General features: G+C 37.9%; 1 protein-coding gene across 6 annotated transcripts in view; it reads left to right on the top strand.

Moving 5' to 3' along the window:
• The window catches only part of LOC101739491 (terminal nucleotidyltransferase 5C), a 248,747-nt gene that overhangs the window by 219,946 nt on the left and 5,252 nt on the right, over positions 1–23,549 (top strand). For all 6 annotated transcript variants that reach the window (XM_004922867.5, XM_062670007.1, XM_012697283.4 and 3 more), the window contains one exon: positions 22,382–23,331. In XM_004922867.5, coding sequence (XP_004922924.1) covers positions 22,382–23,331 — 950 coding nt within the window. The remainder of the gene's footprint in view (positions 1–22,381; positions 23,332–23,549) is intronic.

Raw genomic sequence — 23,549 nt, 5'->3', positions numbered from 1 at the left:
AGAAGCCGCTTCTTAAATTAATGCTGAGCATAAAAGATAACTTTTTAATTTTTCATTAAAAAGCTACGTAACGAATTCAGTTTGGCTTCTTTAAATCTATTTTTCTATATAGTGGACAACTTTAGAACGTAATTTAGTAAATCCGATATTGCGCGATGACCTTGAACGCTTGAGAATTTAGGATCCGAGTCGTTGGTCCAGTGGATCCGGTTTGAGCTGTCGTATCGTAGGCGGTTACAGTGTGATGTATAAAGTTTAGGCTATTCAAAAGAAATATTGTTATTATTTTGTAACTATAGTACACTGACAGGCTGATGCACATGAGCGACGGTAATCACTTACCATCAGGTGGGCCGTACGCTCGTCTGTCTACAAAGGCAACAAAAAAAAAACAATCTTCCTGGTATTCGGGGCATTAGCTAACCATTTTATTTTTCATTCCCTTCATACAAAATATATTGAAAGAATAACTATACCATAATTTACTCATGTTAAGAACAAAACACAGACAGACACATACGCTCCATTCGTAAAAAATAAAAATGTTCAAATAAGTAACGAAAAAAAAAAAGGGATAATTTAATTATGATTCAGAAACTATTGATCCGTTTTTTTCTGAAACTAATGAAACTAACTTGCTTTATCAGTGTATTTTGGGTCACGTTTTTGCGAACGTGACGAAAAAAAAAAAATTATCAGCGAATGTCAAACTGTTCGCTAAAACTAGTTCTTTGAAGGCACTATTTAATTTCATGCACACAGCGTTCAGCCACAGTGAGATCAAGTTTTCCTTTTTTTTATAGACAACTTGTTTTTTTTTCATTATGTAGTCTGGGTGAACAAAAGTTGTGGTAAGTGATTACCGTAGCTTATAGATATCACAGAACAATTGCGACTGACCACTTTGGGGGACTTGATGTCTAGGTCTTAATTATATAGTAATTACGATAATTGTAAAGTAATTTACTCGTGGAAGGACCTCTTATGTGTCCGCACGGGTAGGTACCACCACCCTGCCTATTTCTGCCGTGAAGCAGTAATGCGTTTCGGCTTGAAGGGTGGGGCAGTCGTTGTAACTATACTGAGACCTTAGAACTTATATCTCAAGGTGGGTGGCGCATCTACGTTGTAGATGTCTATTGGCTCCAGTAACCACTTAACACCAGGTGGGCTGTGAGTTCATCCACCCATCTAAGCAATAAAAAAAAATTAAATTAAAGTATAGCTTTATCAATTTTTAAGTATCTCAAATGTGGTCTCGTGACTGGGTAATTAGGCGCAAAAGATGACGTCATTTGACCTTGAAAGGTTATAAATACATCGCGACCGCGGCCTTGGAGTGAAAAAAAGAAAAAATTAATAAGGTAATTAAATTAGCTAAAAATTTGCGAATAAAGCTAAATTGTATAGTAATTTTATAGTAATTTTGAAGAGGCCCATCAAACGTCATCTTTTTACTCGCACCCTACTCTCGCATATCCTCTCTCATAGTAATTTACGAACTTAGCTAAACAAGCTTAAACTTTTTCAAATTTAAAAACATACATCCAAAAGTAATTTTCCATTCAAATTTCGTATGTATTTTTGCGTAATAAATTATATAACCACCGAACTGCGGATTCACTAAATAGCCCGGTAAATGCAATGTCAATATCTATTGACACATAATTAACATAATGAGCACTTGAAAAAATAGTACTTCTGAAAAATAAGGAGGACGTTCTCATTATGCATGCATGAAAAATTTTGAATGCGCAATAGTTTGTACATACCTACCAATAGTTCCGCGCATTAAGTACCCCTGTAACCAACAGCAATACCACGTGGCTGAAATCTATAAATAGACTAAATAGTATGTGATACCTACTTGACTGAAAACGATTTAGCTCCGGCAGATTTTATCCCCCTCCCTTTGCCCCAAGCATTACAAGAGAACCATCCGTCAAGTTTCCAAACGGACTTAAGTACAAGCGTGAATAATGATATTCGCAAAGAGCCTTGTGGTGTTAGCCATTCTTCTCCATATTTTTACGTAGATAAGAAGAATGAGAGACCATCGCTAAACTGTCGCTACAGATTTGCGATGACAGCTGTATACTTCTCAAATAGCGAACCAGAGCCAATTTTTGTAGGACCTAATTTTATGAAAACTATTATCGACTATTCATTTCGCATCCTTATGCACTTTGAGCAGATAATCCAGAAACAAATCTTGATGGAGAAACCTGTGGTCTTAGGTCAAGTGGAGATCATGTGGTAATTAACCAAAGCACTGGACAATTTTTACAATGAAACTACCCAAAGTACTTAATGTTCAAACGGTAAATGCACTAATGGGAATTTGTTGAGAAATATCTAATGTTAAAACAACCATTAAACAAAAAATTGATAAGCAAGACCTCATCATTGATGATCATTATTTTTACTAATGGTAAGGCATCTTGTGAAACTGTAGCGGTAGTTACCAATGCCATACTTATTTCTGCCGCGAAACAGTAATTCTTTACGGTTTGAATGGTGGGGCAGCCGTTATACTAATCAATTGGGACTTCGTCGCAAGTCTCAACTCGGCAGATGGTATTTACTTTGGATGTCTATGGACTCCAGTAACCTCGTGGGCTATGAGCTCGTATACCCGAATTAAAGAGGGATCGACCCGTATCTTAGATAGAATCCGAGATAATTCTAACCCTCATAGTAATACGAAAATGAATCTGTTTGAAGTAAGGCAAAATGATGATAATGATAACGCCAGCATAATTTAATAAAGTGCCTATTAATTCTCCGGGAACTATCCTCGCTGATTTTAGTTGGTCCATACGTTTTTGAAGCACCGTCTTCTCGGTAGTCGTGATAGTCAGATCCTTGATATTAAAACAAGTGCGATATATTCCACGTCCGTGCCGGATGCGGTAGGAATGTGGGTCGCACGATGCGTTATGAAATTGCTCAATGTCGCAGCCAGTTACCGCGGCCTCGCCCAGACTGTGCCCAGCCTTTCTTCTGCTCTAATACTATGAACAATACGAAATAATAGTTAATGGTTTGTTGTTGTGCCCGCTAAAACTTTGGTTCACTCAATGGTGTGCTGATGTAAGATGTACGCGCCCCTTACTGCCGCCGCAAAGGTCGTCAATTCGATTCAATCGGACAAACTTTCGTGTGAAGAACAAATTTGTTTGCCCTTTGTATGAGTGTTACTTAATTATATATGTATACTAGCTTTTGCCCGCGACTTCGTCCACGTGGAATAGTTACTTTGGTTTAGTGAATAGTTTTAGTGAATAGTTACTTTAGTTACTTACATAACACTAAATTTTACCTGTGACTTCATTTACGTAGGAAGAAAAAAAAACCCAATTTTGAAACATTCTTTGTTAGTGCTCTTTTTGTATTGGTATTAGCGTGATGTTACATAGCCTATAGTCTTCCTTAATAAATGGGCTATTTAACACTGAAATTTTTTTTTACAAATCGGACCAGTAGTTCCTGAGATTAGCGCGTTCAAACAAACAAGCTCTTCCGGTTTATAATATTAATAGTATACATATTTAAACGTATGTAAATATGTACATCAGTCCCTAGTTCCCATAGTATAGAGAGTCCTTGTTTGGGACCAGTTGTCCTTGTGATTTATTACCGGTTATTATTTATTCTTGGTCAAATCCTTCTCATTTTTCTGGCCAATCTGAAGATTTACTGAAAGTTTCATCGAAATCGGTGTAGTCTTTTGGGAGTCTGCAGGAAACGTGGACAGCGACTTTTACATGTATAGACACGACATATTTATAGACAGCCGTGGAGTACACTGAGCGGCTAAATCTCAACGAATCGTAGAGACGGGATTCTCTAGTCATAGAGCACGCGTGTTCGGTGATGCCTTTTGGTATTACGTCATTTAAGCTCAAACGAATATATCACCCATAAGTGTAGATAAAATCCCGCCCGCGAAGCCTTTCTAAAATTCAATTTTTTTTTATTAACTTACTCCCATTAATTCGTTTTTCAGTTCTTTTCTTGTTTGTTTTTAATAAAGAAATAAAGTTTCGTATTTTTTTTTTATTGATTGGTGGACGAGCTCACAGCCCACCTGGTGTTAAGTGGTTACTGGAGCCCATAGACATCTAGAACGTAAATGCGCCACCCACCTTGAGATATAAGTTCTAAGGTCTCAAGTATAGTTACAACGGCTGCCCCACCCTTCAGACCGAAACGCATTACTGCGTCACGGCAGAAATAGGCAGGGCGGTGGTACCTACCCGCGCGGACTCACAAGAGGTCCTACCACCAGTGACGTTAGAAGTGAAGAGTTAATCCATGTGCCGCCCGCCAAAAAAAACTAAAATTTAAAATGCCCCATTGATTAAAAAGGTTGCTCATCCCTGCTCTAGAAGATCAGGTACGTTTCTTCAACTTGAAGTTACATTTCAGTCGCTATTAAAGATCGCCAGAAAGCAATGGCCCGAAAGCACCGGCGAAACGAATTCATTATGAGTTTTATCGCGCATGTTCGTTCTGTTATTTTTATTCGATCGCTTTAACTACCGCAAAACCATGTTCCCCTTGACATATTTTCAGCATTCAGCTGTCAACGATATTTTATCAGCAATGCATGTAACGTATAATGCACTATGGGTTTTTTTTATGCATTTTCTAGAGGCGATTTTTTTTTTTTACTAACAATCACGCCACGTTAACTGGTCCCGTGATAAGTTCGTAAAGAACTTGTGTTACAGGTACCAGATAACGGAAATAAATGTAAGATTTTTATTATACACATACATATATTTAATATACATCCATAACCCTGGAAAAGACATTTATCATACAAATATCTTCCCTTGGCGGGATTCGAACCCGCGACACCCTTCTGTAGTGACCATGTCACTTGCCACTACACCAGACGGCCGTTATTATTATATATTATTTTAGTCTTGAGTTAATTTTAGGCGAGAATTATTTCTTATGTCGCCATGGGAATGAATGAGTTCACGGTCCATCCTAGCGGCTTTCCGAGCTTATAGACATACCAGACATACATCAATGTTATTGGGTAACGGATAGGTACCACTACTATATAAGCACTACCACCACTACCCCGCTTATTTTTACCGTGGTGAAGTACTACCTAATGCTATTTTTTTTATTGCATGTATGGACAAGCTCACAGCCCACCTGGTGTTAAATGGTTACTGGAACCCATAGACATCTACAATGTAAATGCCGCCACCCAGCTTGAGATATAAGTTCTAAGGTCCCAGTATAGTTACAACGGCTGCGCCACCCTTCAAGCCGAAACGCATTACTGCTTCACGGCAGAAATAGGCAGGGTGATGGTACCTACCCATGCAGACTCACAAGAGGTCCTACCACCATATTTGTTTTGAAGGGCGACACTAAAAACTTTAAAGGAAATACATTTTCGGAAGGACACAAAAAAATAGACATATTTATAACTACAGAACTTAGTCTGCAAAAAAAATGGGATAGAATAAATTTAAAAACTTGAGTTCTATAAGTTGTTCACTTGATAATGTTTAAGCCATTTTTTCTTTAATAAAAAACAACACTGACTTATTTATGATAAACGATAAATTCAATAAATTATCGTGCAAATACAAGTTATCATAAAAAATAATTATTATCGCGGTTTGGATAAACACGATTGCAATTACTTTCACTTTGATGTGCCACTCCAAGGCCGCGGTCGCGATGTATTTATAACCTTTCAAGGTCAAATGACGTCATCTTTTGCGCCTAATTACCAAGTCACGAGACCACATTTAAGATACTTAAAAGTTGATAAAGCCATACTTTAATTTAATTTTTTTTATTGCTTAGATGGGTGGACGAGCTCACAGCCCACCTGGTGTTAAGTGGTTAGTGGAGCCCATAGACATCTACAACGTAAATGCGCCACCCTCCTTGAGATATACGCTCTGAGGTATCAAGTATAGTTACAACGGCTGCCCCACCCTTCAAACCGAAACGCATTACCGCTTCTCAGCAGAAATAAGCGGGGTGGTGGTACCTACGGTGCGGACTCACGAGAGGTTCTACCACCAGTAAGAATTACAATCGAAAGAACATAAATAAATACGTTCATGTGTATTCATAGCCTGATCGTTATGAGCTTCGGAAACCACTTAATATCGAGTGGACCGTCTAGTCTATCTGCCGGTATAGCAGTAATTATTATACTAGAAATCTAAAGGAATACACAAATTCATGTTATAACTATCTCAGATGTGTCGCTGCCAATAAATATCGCACTGGTTGACAGCTCTCAATTATTAGAAGTATGTATCTAATTTTTTTAATGCATATTTTTCTACTTCTATAATTAGAAGAAAAAAGATAGTTAATTACATTAAAGAGATAAAAAGCGCCCGGAAAAAAACAGTGCAATACTTTAATACGACTATTGGATCATGTATTTAAATAAAGTTTGAATACCGCTTTGAAGCCTTCGGCTTAGCATTTATTTATTTAGCTCGAGCCCACCTATTAACAAGCTTACTAAAGAACGAAGCTAGATTTCGGCATATTAAATACGTGAAGCAAAAACTTTGTATCCTTTTTTACGAAAATTGCGCGGATGGAGGAGTAAGAAATTTTCCACACTTCTAGAGAATATAGAGAAGAACTGCACAATGCTAATATTTTTTTGAAAAGAATGCATAAAGGATACATTAAATCAATAAAATACAATGCAAGACATAAACGTGGTAAAATTAATTCGTTTTCGTCACTTCAATAAATGCTACGGTTTCTTTATTCATTGCTGATCGAAAAAACTGTAAGGACAGTCACTTTGTATATTATGTAAACAATCTTCAAAACAATAACATCTAAATAAAAATATATAAGAAATACGTAATATTTTCATACGCAATTACATTAATTTAATTGATAAACAACGTTGAAAGATCAAATCGATTATCATGTTTATCGATAAAGAAAATCGGTAAGATTAGTGAATTGTTAGCAACGATTATTGATATAGATTTATTTCGTGGAATATTTTTTTCTGGTTTTATCATGTTTGTTATCGTATGGTGATTCCGCAGGTGGTTTGATACATTGAATGATTTCAATACGATAATAATTTAAAATAATATTAAATTATAAATTAAATAAAATAAATGATAAAATAATCGGGAACAAATCACGCACGGTAATTCGGCCCTAATTTAGGATTCCCTGTGTTATGTAGCTATCCATTGCGTAGGGGACAGCAGTGATGTAACAAGAATGCTCCGTAAAGGTCACGAGCCTCAGTACTGGAGAAAAAGACGCAAGGAGAGTGACGCGTAACACAACAAGTAATTTACTGGTGGTAGGACCACTTGTGGGTCCACACGGGTAGGTACTACCACCCTGCCTATTTCTACCGTGAAGCATTAATGCGTTTCAGTTTGAAGGATGGGGCAGTCGTTTTAACTATACTTGAGACTTTAGAACTTATATCTCAAGCTGGGCTCCAATAACCACTTAACACAAGGTGGGCGGTGAGCTCGTCCATCCATCTAAGCAATAAAAAAAAGAAGTTTTATGGGTACCAGAGACTGACATACATACTTCTATGTGTTTAAATATATACATATATAGACAATAAATACCCAAACAAAACAAACAAACTTGTTCATCACACATAACGTGCTCGATGTGGGACTCGAACCAGCGACCCTCGCCGTAACAGGGCAGCTAACTACCGAACCACCGAGTCAGTCAAACAACAAATATGTACAACTTAAAACTCCTTTGCTACGAAACACTGAGCTCAGAATATATCCCTTTACCTGTGTGTTAGTATCACGTACAAAATACCCATGTCGTGCCAAGTCGCCTCGCCTGGGAGCGCCACAGAACGCTATTAGTATGCACACGCATAACTTCGACGTATCCAGTACTTGATACTGACAAGATTGACAGCTGCCCTTGGACTAGTGAACTGTTATTGAAAAGGCCCAACAAGGTCATTGAACTAAGGCTTGAGAGACTTTTAAAATTATTGTGTAATTTTTTATGAATAAACAACATATCTGTCAACTCGAATCAAAAATTGTGTTTTGGCTATGCAATGACCTCCCTTCCACGGTGTTTCCCGAGCGCCATGACATGTCCTTCTTCAAACGAAGCTTGTGGAGAGTATTAAGTGGTAGGCAGCGGCTTGGTTCTGCCCCTGGCATTGCTGAAGTCCATGGGCGATGGTAACCACTCAGTATCAGGTGGGCCGTGAGCTCGTCTGCCTACAAGGGCAATAAAAAAAATTGCCCACTATTCGTATGTTGAAAAGGGTTTTCGTTGTTCACGGATATCCCTTAAGCGACCTCATATCTCGACGCGGTGTTACCAAAGCAAATAACTTGGTTCATGAACGTCAATAAAAATTACAAAGAACTGTCAAACGTCAAGCCGAATTCAGAATTTTGAAACGTTATTAATACACCGTTCTAGTAAATATGTTTATGCTCATTCTTTTTCTTTATCTCAATCGTGTCACTATTGACTGAGTGGTCGTGATCGTCATGCAGTATCGGAGTGGACAGACTTGACGCATCTCATGATGGCCGGTGTGCTTAGTTTAACGTTCTCGATAGCGTAAAAGTTAACTCAAATTTGTATGGAGTTGGATCGCGTCTATGTTTGCCGCTAGGGGCGCTGTTTCAACTGCATACAAATTTGAGTTAACTTTTACGCTATCGAGAATGTTCAAAAACTCGCACTAAGCACACATCTCTGCTCCATCCTGCTCTGGCCATCCTAGTGTAACAGTTTAGGGGACCTTCCGCTTTAGTTTTAATTGGACCAGTCCACCGCATCGATTTAAACTCCTAGCAGCACATAGATATGACAATTTGGACGTACATATCGCTGTTATACTGTACGGTTTTAAGCGTCGCGAGAATCGTTACACCATTTTGATGGTCCGTCGTCGCCCTAGACACGTCCTTACGGATCCATCGGATCCAATAACTATTGCATTAGATACCTTCAGCTCTAACACTAGGAGCAGGCTGAGGAACCCCGGTAACCGTTCTCGTCGAACTCGACAAAGAGGTCGACGTGCAACCTAACCCATGCATCGGCCCGCTGAGTTTCTCGCCAGATCTTCTCAGTGGGTCGCGATTCCGATCCGGTAGTAGATTCATTCGCAAAGCAATTGCTCTTGAGTTGTTAGGTTTCCTTCGGAGGCGCTCGGGCAGCTGTTAGCAAATCCCACCCCTCCTGGCTGAGCCTTTGCTCGCCCACCTGTCCTGGTGAAGCTGGCAAGGCCTCCGGGCCACCAGTAGCCTTTCAATAAAAAAAAACCATTTTGATCGAGCTCATGTCTCAAGGTCGCATTCACGTTTTGATGTCTATGGACTCGGTTTTTCAGTTGACGCGTGCCGTAAGCTAGGGCAATGACATACAGGAGAATTCCATTAAATAATATGTTTTTTCACACAAATAAAGTACATTATTTCCGTTCAAAAATCATGATATAACCCGCCCGGCGCCGCGGCGGAAAGGACAATTGTATTATTGCACAATCGGTCAGATCTCGTTAACGCTATCGTCCGAGCTTGCGACCATGAAATAGTCGATAACCCGACGTCATTAATTGTTTTATTTCAAATTTAGGCTCGTCGGTAATTTTAGGTTAGTTTTAGTTGGTTAGTTAGTTTTATGCTAACTAGAGGTCCCGCAGTAGTCGAAATTCGACTTTAATTAATTGTAATTGTAAGTTTGTACACTATTATGATTGTATTTTATACTTCTATAATCACAAATTTCGCCAAGACTACACTATAAAAAATATTAACAAAGGCAAACAATATTTCATCTATTCTCAATTTGACAACAGACGCCAAGAACAAAAGTTTGTCAATAAATAGCATGCATGCGTGTGTGCGTCAAACACATGGTATGTAGTATGTGTAATGTTTTCTTTATTGATGTAAAGTATCTTTTATGCATTATTTAAAAAAAATATTAGCATTGTGCACTTCTTCTCTATATTCTCTATAAGTGTGGAAAATTTCATACTCCTCCGTCCGCGCAATTTTCGTAAATTGGGATACAAAGTTTTTGCTTCACGTATTAATATATAGATTGTAAATTCAATAAAGAATCCTACTGCTTCCCTGTAAATTTGAAAAAATAATGAGGTTGGCAGTTTTTCAGTTCAATTTTATTGCTTATCGTTAAACTTAACCCTGCGATTTTATCCGCGTTAAATTTCGTATTTAGAAAGAATGAAACATCTCATCCTTCAGAACTTAAGAGTTGCTTTTGTCATTTTATGGTCCTATAGTAACGGTTGCCATGGAAACTGTTTAGTTAAAGATTTACTTAAAATACGTGCCCTATTTAAAGTGAGTGAGTGCCTACGTCGCAAAAGGAGTATTTACACCAAATACAAAGTCTATCGTCCGGATAGTTTTGGACAGTTCGTGATGAAGAAGTGAAGTTTGCTTACAATTTTACAGATTTGAATGAATCATGATTGTTAAATGTAAATGTGCTCTTTGAATTAATTGAGGTACTGATTTTATAGATCTTAAAAATAATGTCTGCCAATTTTTTATGATGATTTCATTAGATTTTCTATTTTACATTGTGCGCTGGGTTCTTCCACTGTCTTCAATTTTAGATAACATTTTTCTTTACTTTATTAATAACTATGTTACAGTGCTTCTAGACCTAATAAATATAATGTAAATTTTGTTTAAAAATAACAAAGCTTTAATGATAATTAAGGCGCGAATAAGAGATAATATTAACAACGGCTTCAAAATAGAAGACTTAATTGTATTTTCTATGTAATTTTAATTCGAAAATCGTATAACCACCGCGAAGTATCTAACAAATAAAACATGTCTGTAGTTAACAAAGCGCTGATTTTAATTATTTTAATCGCATTCAACACAGTTTGTTCACTCTTCAAATTATAATGATTCAAATCGATGAAGCGTCACAAAAATGTCCCGCTAATTTTTTACCTGACACGAATATATTTTTGTATCGGTTTCGTTTTTGTGAAATAAACCATTATTACACCTTTAATTACGGCTCAGATTCGCTTACTTAAATCTTATGCCTTTAAACGAGCAATTCTTGTATATTAATACATATTTAATCTGAATCTCGGAAACGGCTCCAACGATTTTCATAAAATTTAGCATACAGGGGATTTCGGGGGCGATAAATCGATCTAGCTACGATTTATTTTCAGAAAATGTTGTTTTATTCGTGTTTTCAATAATCAACTCTTCCCGACATCTATTGGCGAATAATAATACTATTTTTCTTAATTGAGGGCAACTAACCGCTTTAAAGACACAAAACAAGATGGCGTTATCAAGAAAAAAAAACTAGCAAAGCTCGGTCATCATCTAGTATTATTATTAAGGACCATAAAGGCTAACCGCAACATATTAAGTCTATACATCGGAATTACACTATACATTTTTTTGTGTTGTTGTTTGGGTCTTAATAGTGACTATTGACCGTGACATTTATCGTGTTGACATAAGATTTAAATTCGATTACAAAATCGTTCGGTAGGAATTTACGTAAACGCTTACGTTTTATTTGAAATCGTATTTCTCTGTGATGTTACGCAACGCCGACTGATTATAAAATATATAATGTATTATGTATATAATATATAATGTATATATTTTTTTATTGCTTAGATGGGTAGACGACCTCACAGCCCACCTAGTGTTAAGTGCTTACTGGAGCCCATAGACATCTACAACGTAAATGCGTCACCCACCTTGAGATATAAGTTCTAAGGTCTCAGTATAGTTACGACGGCTGCCCCACCCTTCAAACCGAAACGCATTACTGCTTCACTGCAGAAATAGGCAGGGTGGTGGTACCTACCCGTGCGGACTCACAAGAGGTCCTACCACCAGTGAATTATAGTGGGAATGAGTTGCTCGCTCCGGGCATTTTAATATTGCAATAATTGTTACGTTGTAATACTAATTGTAAAAATTAATATTTAAAAAAATATCTAATATTTAAAAAAAAAAAAAGACATGCCCGCTGAGCTTCTTGTCAGTTCTTCTCAGGACGGAGGCTAGTTTTTGTGAATTGACGGTAGTTCTTTTTAACGTTCAACAAGTATGTACTTTCATTTATGTTGAATAAAAAATGTTTGATTTGATTTGATTTGAGTCTATAATGTATTATGTTGCAACTCCCAGTCTTGCGTCCGTGCTTTAGGAATATCTTCTCCAGATCTAATCAGATCTGTGGTTAGCAAGTCATTTGCAGGACGTTCCAGTCCTGAGAGAGTTGAATCTGAGCCTCAGTTGGTAAAAATATAGAGGGTATGTAACTATATTGAGACCTTAGAACTTATATCTGAAGGTGGGTGACGCATTTACGTTGTAGATGTCTATGGGCTCCAGTAACCACTTAACACCAGGTGGGCTGTGAGCTCATCCACCCAACTAAGCCATAAAAAAAGGATAGGCAACAAAAATGTCTTTGTTTAAACACAAGAAATAGTTTGTTTATGTTGCTAATAGTAGTGAGCATAAATAGAACAATGCTCTTGGTATGCGAAGGTCATCCATCCATACTTCGTTTTATTCAATAACATAGCAATGGATAACAACGGAGTGTTTTCAGAACTTCAGATTATTATTTCAATTTTTTTTTTTTTTTTTTTTTTTTTTTTTTTTTTTTTTTTTTTTTTTTTTTTTTTTTTTTTTTTTTCTATTATATGTTGCATCATACAAAATCATGTGCTAAAACTATTACTGTTCCTTTATTAACAATCGCAACGGCATAGATAAGCGTTAGATAAGGATCTTGCTATTCTAAGAAACACATCCTAATCTATAATTGTAATATGCCAACAACAAATGTGTTGAATAGTTGAAAAAAAAGTATGAAATGTCAATTATTAACTAACACAATAAGTAATATTTTTATCGCTTTCAAACGCAGACGAGTGAGTATATGGCCTACCTAAAATTGTTTAGCGTAGCCCATTGTCATCAACAATACTAGGAGCACAACCAATTCGTAGCTCACCGCTAAAAACTTGACTAATTGATAAACAACGTTCGCTAAACATTATGACACAACGCACATCCGCCTTCCATATTAAATAGCTTATTCAAATTACTGACGACGTTACAAATTTTAAAAGAAAGTGAAAATGGCTTCCCTTACCGACGTATTGGCGCGTTCAAAAAAACGTAGAGGCGACTCCGTTTGTTTCTAGTTCCGTTACGTGTTACGCTGCGTTCGTACGACGTGGACATTCCAATTACTTGCCTCACGAAATCGAAAGCACGCATAGATTTAGGTTAGGTACATGACGGGCCGGACCACATCGGCACGGCGCCCTGCCGTGGTCAGATGCGATGCGATAAATACAAAGAAACCACTAGTGTTTATGATGGATACGGCATCAAACAACTTACACGGCACAACACCGTCGTGGATTCTGAATATGTGGATACTTCTCTTTTTCTTGCTTTTTGTGGGTTTTTTTTGTGGTAGGTACCACCGCCCTGCCTATTTCTGCGTGTAGCACTAATGCATTTCGGTTTGAAGAGTGTAGCAGCCGTTGTAACTATACTTGAGACCTTAGAACTTATATCTCAAGGTGGGTAGCGCATTTACGTTGTAGATGTCTATGAGCTCCAGTAACTACTTAACACCAGGTGGGCTGTGAGCTCGGGCGCCCATCTGACCAATAAAAAAAACATTAAACGGGAAACTTAGTGTCATCCTCATTGATTTTGACTACTGCGTCTAGACCAGGTCCTTGACACGTCTTTTCTCATGGCCGCGGCTTTTGCAACTAAAGAATTAACATGGTTTCCGTCTCACGCGAACGTTTGCTCATCAAACACGTTATTTCGATAGCTAATCAACAATATAACACAGGCTTACTTTATCAGCGGATGTGAAAGAGTAAATAGTAGGTACACGAACTTTGTCGTCGGGCCTACGTCATTGCAAATGTGTAGTGATCGTGCGTGCGATACGTAACAATAGTAGCAATTCAAACTGGACTAACATTGGACATGACGTGTTTCCAGCAGTAATTTACGCATAGAACACAATAAATACACATATATGTTTCTATATTACGAATTGTTGAGGAATTACTTTCATGACATTTTCTGATCTGCAATTCCGAATTGTTGAATGTCGTCATGAGGTCTCGATCGCATGGCAGCATGACTCTTTACAGTTAGAATTACGGGCCGCCTCACAAGACATCCTATCTCCAATAATGACGCCCATGTTTGCGGGTTTTTATTTTAGTAAAGTAAAAAACGATATTATTGCTACATTTTAAAAAGCCAAAAAAAATATTATTTCTTTGTCGTGTCCAAGTTTGCACGGTCGGCATAGCAAAAGTTCGTATTATAATCTGAAATCGCCTACACTTCTAAAACTTTTTGTGTGACTGACGTCATCTCTTTTAGGATATGGATTGGGAAACTAATAATTAGTGAGAAAGCTGAGGCTTAAATGTAAAAGCTTAAGAATAAGATCCCACTATAGTCAGGATAACTTCTATAGTGTCAAAAACCAAATTAATTTAGTCCGTATTCTTTTCATGTTACATCGAATAATAAAATATTTCATGCTAACTCAAATGCCTTTTTTGTTGTTTAACTACTAAATCGTCAAACATCCGTTCCAGTTGTAAGCTATAAAATTTTCATTACGTCTTAATAAACCTATTTAAAACAAAGCGTCATGTTTGAATAACGATAGCTAGTAGGTTTAAACACGAACTATCTTTATTTTAATGCGGCAAAACCTGTAATATAACCACAAATTATGTTTGAGATTGAAAAACAAATATATGACTCGCAAAAGAGTGTGAGTGCTCGTGTTTCCCGAGCTTCGTGTTTAACGGCAGGCAGCGGCTTGGCTCTGTCCCTGACATTGCTGAAGTCCATGGGCAACGGTAACCACTCACCATCAGGTGGGCCATATGCTCGTCTGCCTACAGGGGCAATTTTTTTGTTTTTTTCATTCTTTATTAGAGCCATACACCTATTAGGTTAAGTCGGATGAACCTACAGGGGCAATAAAAAAAACAAAATAAAAAACAATTTAAAGGTTGTTGTAAGAATGTTGTTTTTGTTAATGTAATGTCGACGTTCGGTTTATGAAAACAAAAAACAAAAATGGAATCGAGATTCAGAAGAATCGACTCGAAATACAATGTCAAATTCTATCTAAATTAAAGCCTTCTTGTCAACATTTAACACATGGCCAAGGCGGTGTGGTTAGGGCTGCATGATTGGAACAAAATTTTTAAAATGCCAAAACAATCAGTGACGAAAAAAGTAAAGACAGTCTCCTTTAACAATGAGATCAGATTAACTTTTATAAAAAAAAAATTAGATTTAAAATAAAAATATAGGATCAAAATTTATTCTAACGTAAGTATTTATTCTGACATTTCTACCTACCTATAATATATATACACACACCTTTCGGCTGTCCCCCCAAAATATAACAGTAGTCGGTGATGTGTGAACGAAATCATGCCTAAAACTGCAAAGTAGCTAACAATTTGATTCGTTATTTGTTACAAATAAATTCGTGACGATTTTCCGTATTTTCTCTAGTTTAATGATGTTTAAACGCACGCGAAACGACAAACACGACCGATTATATAGCTGTTTTTCTTACATTTTAATATCTAAGCGCCTACTACACTATGATTTTACGGCGGGCACACGTATACTATACCTCGAAACATGTCTTGTCGGATCCCCCGGATTCACTCTCGATGCTTTTAGACCTCTCAAGCACCGGTCACCGTCCTCGTCGAACTCGTCGATCTCGACGAAGAGTACGACGTGCGAACTAACCCATAGACCCCTAGGCAGCGGCTTGGCTCTACCCCTGGCATTGCTGAAGTCCATGGGCGACGGTAACCATTCACCTTCAGGTGGGCAATATGCTCGTCTGCCTACAAGGGCAATAAAAAAAAGACACAGCCCATTGAGTTTCTCGCTGGATCTTCTCAGTGGGCCGCGATTCCGACCCGGTTAGCAAATTCTCTCAGGCTGAGCCCGTGACCTCATCTACCCGTCTGGGCGTAGCTAGAATAGCCCCTTAGCCTACTAACGAATAGGTAGGGAAAAAACTACCCAAAATTCCAGAATACGATGTTAACCGACAATCAAACGATCTATTACCCTTTCTTTTATTTCTTATATATTTATGCTTTTTCCAACTTACCAAGTAGCATCAAAACACTCAATCCAAATACAGATTAAAAAGACTGTTACAACAACAAAAAAATGTAAACTTGTTTACTTGCCTTGTGAAAATCACGACCGATTCATTGTTCAAATTACAACATTCATTGTTGTAGAGCGTTCATAAAAAAAATGGCGTTTGAATTAAAATTAAATGAAAAAAAAAATGTACAGCACGCAACGTCTGACCTCGCGTTCGAAACACCTGATTTCTACGTACACAAAAAGTCACTTGACCATTTTAGTTTAGTTAGTAAAGAACGATCTTGCATCCGTACGATTCGCTACGATTGCGAATTCGACCTCAGCCGACTGATTTCAAATCTACGAGGAAAAACAATGCAGTTTACGTTCTTCGATCGGACGCGGCGAGAAGGCCGCAACCTGAGGCCCGCGAGAGCGCTCACCGAATACGCTGACATTCAGAATGCAACTTTTCAATTTGGTTTTTGAAGTTATACTTCTTTAGGCGCGTTATGAAAAATTGATGAGAGTGAAATTTTACGATGCGCGCGCACCGTGACACAAAATTAACAGAATGAAGTTGCCCACTAAATCGTTCATTACAATACGACCGACGTAACTTGGCGAATCTGAATATAGCCGCAGGTGAACTTTCGCGCATGTACACTCGTAAAAAAGTGTTATTAGCATTCATTTTTTAGTAATATAAATGACAAAATTATTATTTAATATAATTCATACTAAATATTATTAAATTATTAACGTTAAATATTTATTACTAATTATTTAATATTAAAAAAAAAAAGAAATAAATTTAATAAAAATAAAGTATAACTTCTTACGCGCGTACATAAATAAGTACACGCACCCTTTTTTTGTTAATTTTTTTTTTTTAAACCAAATTGCAGCTACAACTTCCGTTCGCACGTGATTGACAGTTGCATTGCTTGATAAGCAATTGTATTTTAATTTTGACGTATGAATAACCAGACGCGGCTGTTTTAAGCTCTGACATTTTAGTTTTTTGCTTGGCTCACGTTCTGAAACGATCCAGCTGTTATATGCAGCCGTTATCTATGTTGCGAGTATATATAGTTCACGTTTAATCTATGTGAGCAAAAGAAATCAGAATCTCGAAATATCGCATAAGAATTCGTGATAACATGAGCCGTAAGGCGTAGTTGTAATAATACTCATAACAATATTTCAAATATAATAGTCTTTGGTTTTTCCTTATTTAAAGCAGCGACGGAGTAACATGGGTCGGAATGGCTATCAGGATTTAAACACTAAGTTAGAAATAATTTTTTGGTATATTATAATTAGAAATTTAACGCTAGTGAAGTCGCAAGCTATAAATGATCTTAATCTCCGCCATTCTGATGCGATAAGATATTCTATCTTTTAACGCAAAAAATCCTACAAAATCGGTCTAGGTCTGGCTGTATGGTTATAGACTACTAAAATATGACTTGGCTATTCACCAGAAAGGGGCAGCAGCGTTATTTGAGTATTATCCCAGCGTAGTGCGATCGCCAACAGGTTTTTCCTGGTATTGTAGAGGCGCATAGGTAGGCACCATCCTGCCATTTCGGCCGAAGCGGTACGACACAATTAAAATTTCAACCAAATGTCTCAAGAAGGGTGTCGTCATTCTAAGGAGTCAGGTAATCAACCACTCTACACTAGGAGGGTGGTTCATCTATCTATGCAACAAAAAAGAGTTTATAGTTTCGAATTTTTCCGTGATGTAAAAGCGGTCAAGCATAAAAAAATCCTTCACGCTCCCACTTCTGTTGCAGCTTGAGAGGTCATAAGGCCAGTAGAGAAAGTGTCTTAAATTAAAAACGGTAAGGATCAAAGCACCCTTTCGTAATCTTTTGGAAATATTTTAAAACCAATCCGTCTAGGTACTATCATAATTTTTTGCCATATTTGAGAAACGATCTTTCGTTCTTTTGGTTTTCCTATGAATAAATAATTTTCTGGAAATAATTAGATAGACAGTTTTTTTTGTTCAAAATGTCATGACCCAAACTAAATAAAGAATCTAATAAGAAAATGAATATAAATCTTGGAGTGCCAGTGATTATAGCGGAAATTCGATAACTGGGCTAACATTAGTAATATTAAATTGCTAATAAAAAACAACCCATTAGGCAATTCGGCCTTAAATGATAAAAAGCTTAAAATGTTAATTGTGGACATGGTTATTAATATCTTGAGATAAGATAAAAATGAATTAATTACGGCAACAACATATAACCGCTAGGTATTTTAAAAAATATATACGTATATATAGAAATAAATACAGGAAGCTAACGGCCAACCTTCAGGATTGAAGAGGCACTGGAAGAAGAAGAAGATACGTTTTTAATATATCGCGCGAAACACAATGCTCAATACAAATGGGTCACCTCCCATTTCTCTGCAAAACATAACGTTCTTATAACCTCGATGGCTGCACAAACACAATGAGATACAAACCACAAATAAATCTAGGCCCATCAGCTGTACAAATGTTTGCGAAAGGAACAAACACGCTTTTGTCGCTACTGCTTGGCTTCGTTACGAACATTGTACGGTAATGAATTTACATTTTATTGTTCGAGAAATCGATACAAAGCGGTCACAATGCAATCCACAACGAAACGACAGAGTAGAAGACGCTTGTATGTAGAATACACCTTTGTTAAAATTATTAACACGGTGTCGCAGATGTGAATTCGATTCCCGCTTTCGACATAGCATAGATAAGACATATTTAAAAAGGGAATAGATGCGCCTTTTTTTTACTTCTTTCTACCTATGCTGATATGTCGTGATATGCGTGTAGGTGAGCTCACGGGGCTCAAAACGGAAGTATCGCTAACACTGGTCCTAGCAAGAGCAGTGTTTTGCAGAATCTACCCCCGGATCGGAAATGCGACCCACTGAGAAGATCCGGCGAGAAACTCAGTGGGTTGTATCTATGGGTTAATTTACTCGTCGAGCCCTTAGTCGCATGTGACAGGTTCGGCGAGGATGGTAACCGGTGCTCGAGGTACCTAAAAGCACCCTTAATTGATCGGGAGGATCCTTAATGACGTGCTTAGGGCGACGTCGACTGTTTACCATTCGTTCCACAGGATCAGATCAGATATTTTTATTTACCCGACCTCTCCGCTGGGTGGAGCTGCTCATCACATAATCACACTGCAAATCACATAGTTTAGTTTATTGGATTCCACAATGACAAAATTTATAAACACGTAAAAGATTTTAAAGCCACATTTTTTTTATGAATCCCACTTATGGGCTCAGGTGAGGTGGTATCGTGGAAACCGCCATGGTAGGAAGCAGTCATGCATTCCGCCGACAAGAGCACATGCTTGTTGTTACAACGCAAATTAGTCTCTAACCTCACGACTTAAAGTAAATATTAGCATTACGATAAACTTCAGATGTAACAATAGGAATGCGTTGAACCGTGACCGGTATTATCGTACATGACGGAATCATCAAAGTAAACAAACAAAAAACGGACATTATATTGTTTATTCAAATACGTTTGCTTCACTAATCCACTTCGTACATTGTCACGTAACAAAATATAATACGAGAATGACCTTATTGAACGCCCTTGATTTCGTACACGGATCTCCAGCTACGTATTTGTTGGAATCGGAACGACGTCAGTAGGAAGTGGGACAGGACACGGAGGTTAAAATTAAACACGTTCGTGCTACGATAATCGTTATTAATTTAGCCGGATCCGAAATCTGCGATAGCGGGCACGTGGGCGGCACTTGGCGCAAGCTGCTGTTCTAAATTGTTCGGTCGATTGAGTAATAATAGTGATTGTGTGAGGACGATCAGTGGACCTGTTACGAAACGCAAATTTAAAACGTAAAAACAAATGATTTATTAAATTGAACGACTGTTTTGGAAAACGAATCGCGAGAATGAACCTTCGAGTTCGATTTTTTCTTTTATCGTAGTAAACAAAAGGAATAACGGTATATTTCCTAGAATGTGGCAGCCCTATCAAGACTTAGCGGCAGACATAGACAGCCCAGTATCAACCACCAATCGATGCGGAATCGGCATCACCCATGAGTGTGTTAGAAACAATTCTTAAACGAATCTTTTTGCGATGTAGCAACCATGCATATATTTTAACCGTTTTATTCACGAATATAGATTTCGGTCTTGTTACTCTAGCTGGGCCGCAGTTTTTATAATGGGTTATAGTTAAAATTACCGCGGGCCGGCCGTTGTCTACTTCCGCTGTCAATAAGACAAAATACAAAATTGTAATAGAAAATAAAACCGCTTTCAACGAAATAAAATGAGAATATCATTAATGTTGTCGAAGTGAATTAAATCTACTAAGCACATATTGATAAAATTTAAAAGGGGATTACATGATAAACACTTTAAATAAAAAAAGCATAATGAAAATCGGTCCGCGTAGAAAGTTTCTAAATTCGAAACATTTAAAAAAAATCGTATTGACAACAATGACAACCTCCTCTTATTTTGAAGTCGACTTAAAATATAAGTAAAATCGTGAACCTGAGACGCTTTCTTCTCGTAACTTAATTTTTTTTATCACTAAATTATCACAGTAACTTAAAACATTCAGATTCGGTATGTGCATATGTATAGGCTCTTTGTTGGTGACTGTGTTCATTCGATAACCAAATGTTATTGTTTTGCGTCTTATTTTGGACGTAGATAAAGAAGTTTTTTAATGTGAACCTTAAATCAATCCAAGATAAAGCTTAGAGCATTCTCGTGTAGGTTCATATGTCCTTGTAGATATTTATTAAAATAAATTACCTAAAATAAATGCCATAACATAATAAAGTCCGGATTCTGTTTAAGTTTTCGACTTGAGTTTACAACAATTCCACGTACTAAGAAGTTTTTATTTAACAATGAGTTACTTGATGTTCTTATTGTCTAAAAAAAAGATACTTATTGTACTTTTTATGTACTCGCTGTGTCATGTTCCATCGCAGCAGTATTACCAGTTGTTTATTTTGTATATAAAATGAAGTTTTTCAAACGTTTCTCAAGATGTTTAGAAGTGTTCCGATGTCCTCTTATCTACTACAACTATGAAATATCTCAGAATTTCGGTAGACAGGTAAAAAAACGTTTATTTGTATTTGTTTGGTAAACTTTATCAAACAGAAACGATAAAGGATGTAAAAGTTCTTTGTGTGTCATATTTATCACTGGATATCGCTATTATTTAATATTCAATATGTTACAAAATTGGAAATTACAAAAGGGCAAACGAAGTCTCAGGAGACTGCTACTCCGAAGCACGAGATAGGAGACCACATTGAAATAAATCCCTCAATGTTTTTAACAAAGATGTTTTTAATTCTTCTAAAGATATAAGTTCTAAAGATCTTCACAGTATGTCGCGTTTCCGATCCGGTGGTAGATTCTGATATAGTAGCCTCTCAAGGCTATCAGCATAGATAAAAAAGAAACAAAACAAAAAAGCCTCAATATCCTTGCTATATATTCACTCGATGTAACCATAAGTTTCAATGGAATTTTATCGCTACCTGTTTGTCCGTTTATCTGTTATATAACACCCTCAAATATGGCTTATCATTTCAAAAGATATTTCTGAATTATAAACGACCTTGATCCGTTCCAAGTATCCGTAAACTCTGAAAATGTTTACCATTATAACATAACCACTGATTTGTTTTTTCCTTATTGGAATTTGTATTTAATTTATTCTTTTACGTTGTGTTCAAATGTTTTAAGGCGTAACTAATGTCTGACATTGTATTGTTCGGATGACAATGGGTCTTTTCTTAAATCTGGAAACATCAGTAACAAGTACGTTGTTTTAAAACTACAAAAACGTCTATACCTTTAATTGAGGTAATCAGGATCATCGAGATCAAACTTGAACAACTCTCGCACAGCTGTTAGAAGTATGTATGTATCATCTTCTAACACTAACTCTATGTTAGCGATGCGACTTCGACAATAAAACATGAAAAACGCGCGATCGTCGACATTTTAACGAGCTTTCAAGGTTTTTTTATTGCTTTTGCGTTTTTATTACTTAATACAATACGGACTACAAATCCTTGAAATTTGGAAATACAAGTCAAAAGTATACCAAATCATTTTTTTGTTTGTTACAGAGCGAATCGAGCTATACATCGTCAGAAGAAGGGTGCGGTGCGGGAGAGCGTCACGCCGTGCTCAGCTACGAGCAAGTGCGGCGGCTCAATGACGTCATGGACGAGGTGGTGGCCATCCACGGTCGCGGCAACTTCCCTACGCTGCACGTGCGCTTACGCGAGCTTGTAGCTGGGGTGCGAGCCCGCCTGGAGCTGGCGCAGGCGGCTGGCGGGGCCGGGGTCTCCGTACGGGATGTCCGCCTCAACGGCGGCGCTGCCAGCCACGTGCTCGGCGACAACCCACAGCCTTACTCCGACATCGATCTCATCTTCACTGCGGAGCTGCCCACGGCCCGTCACTGCGACCGCGTTAAGGCCGCGGTGCTCGGACACTTGGCCACCCTGCTGCCTCCAGCGACGCCTCGACGTCGCACAACACCTGCTGGACTAAAAGAGGCTTACGTTTCCAAAATGGTCCGCGTGAACTCGGACGGTGACCGCTGGTCTCTCATTTCTCTCGGCAACTCTCGCGGACACAAATCCGTGGAACTCAAGTTCGTGGACAACATGCGCCGTCAGTTCGAGTTCTCGGTAGACTCGTTCCAGATCGCTCTCGACTCCCTGCTCGCGTTCCACGAGTGCGCCCAGCTGCCGATCGGGGAGAACTTTTATCCCACTGTCGTCGGTGAATCCGTTTACGGCGACTTTAACGAGGCCCTGCATCACCTGTCAGAGAAATTGATAGCGACGCGGCAACCCGAAGAGATCCGCGGCGGAGGCCTCCTGAAGTATTGCGCTCTGCTAGCCAAGGGCTACAGAGCCGCGCGTCCCGACAAGATTAAGACCCTCGAACGCTATATGTGCTCGAGGTTCTTCATAGATTTCCCGGAGCTCGGGCAGCAACGCGCCAAGCTCGAGGCTTATTTAAGGAACCATTTCGTGGGCCGAGAAGAGGAAGCGCTCAAGCACAGGTAAGCATATGCCATCCACACTTTAAATCAATTGCTCAGTATAAATTTACGATAACATAATTTTATGAATTGTCGATAAGTTCTGTAAGTGTAACTTTAATTGTAAAACTAGTAAACCGAGATCAGGTGTAACAATTTATTTCCCCTGAAAGTAAAGGTTTCAATATTGTCGAAAATCGATAAGTTCTGTTATATAAAAAGTGTAACTTTAATTGTAA

The sequence above is a fragment of the Bombyx mori genome, chromosome 9 (genome assembly GCF_030269925.1).
Source record: "Bombyx mori chromosome 9, ASM3026992v2".
NCBI classification, from domain to species: Eukaryota; Metazoa; Arthropoda; class Insecta; order Lepidoptera; family Bombycidae; genus Bombyx; species Bombyx mori.
Note: the sequence above shows the minus strand (reverse complement) of the source record. Positions and strands in the feature narration are given on the sequence as shown.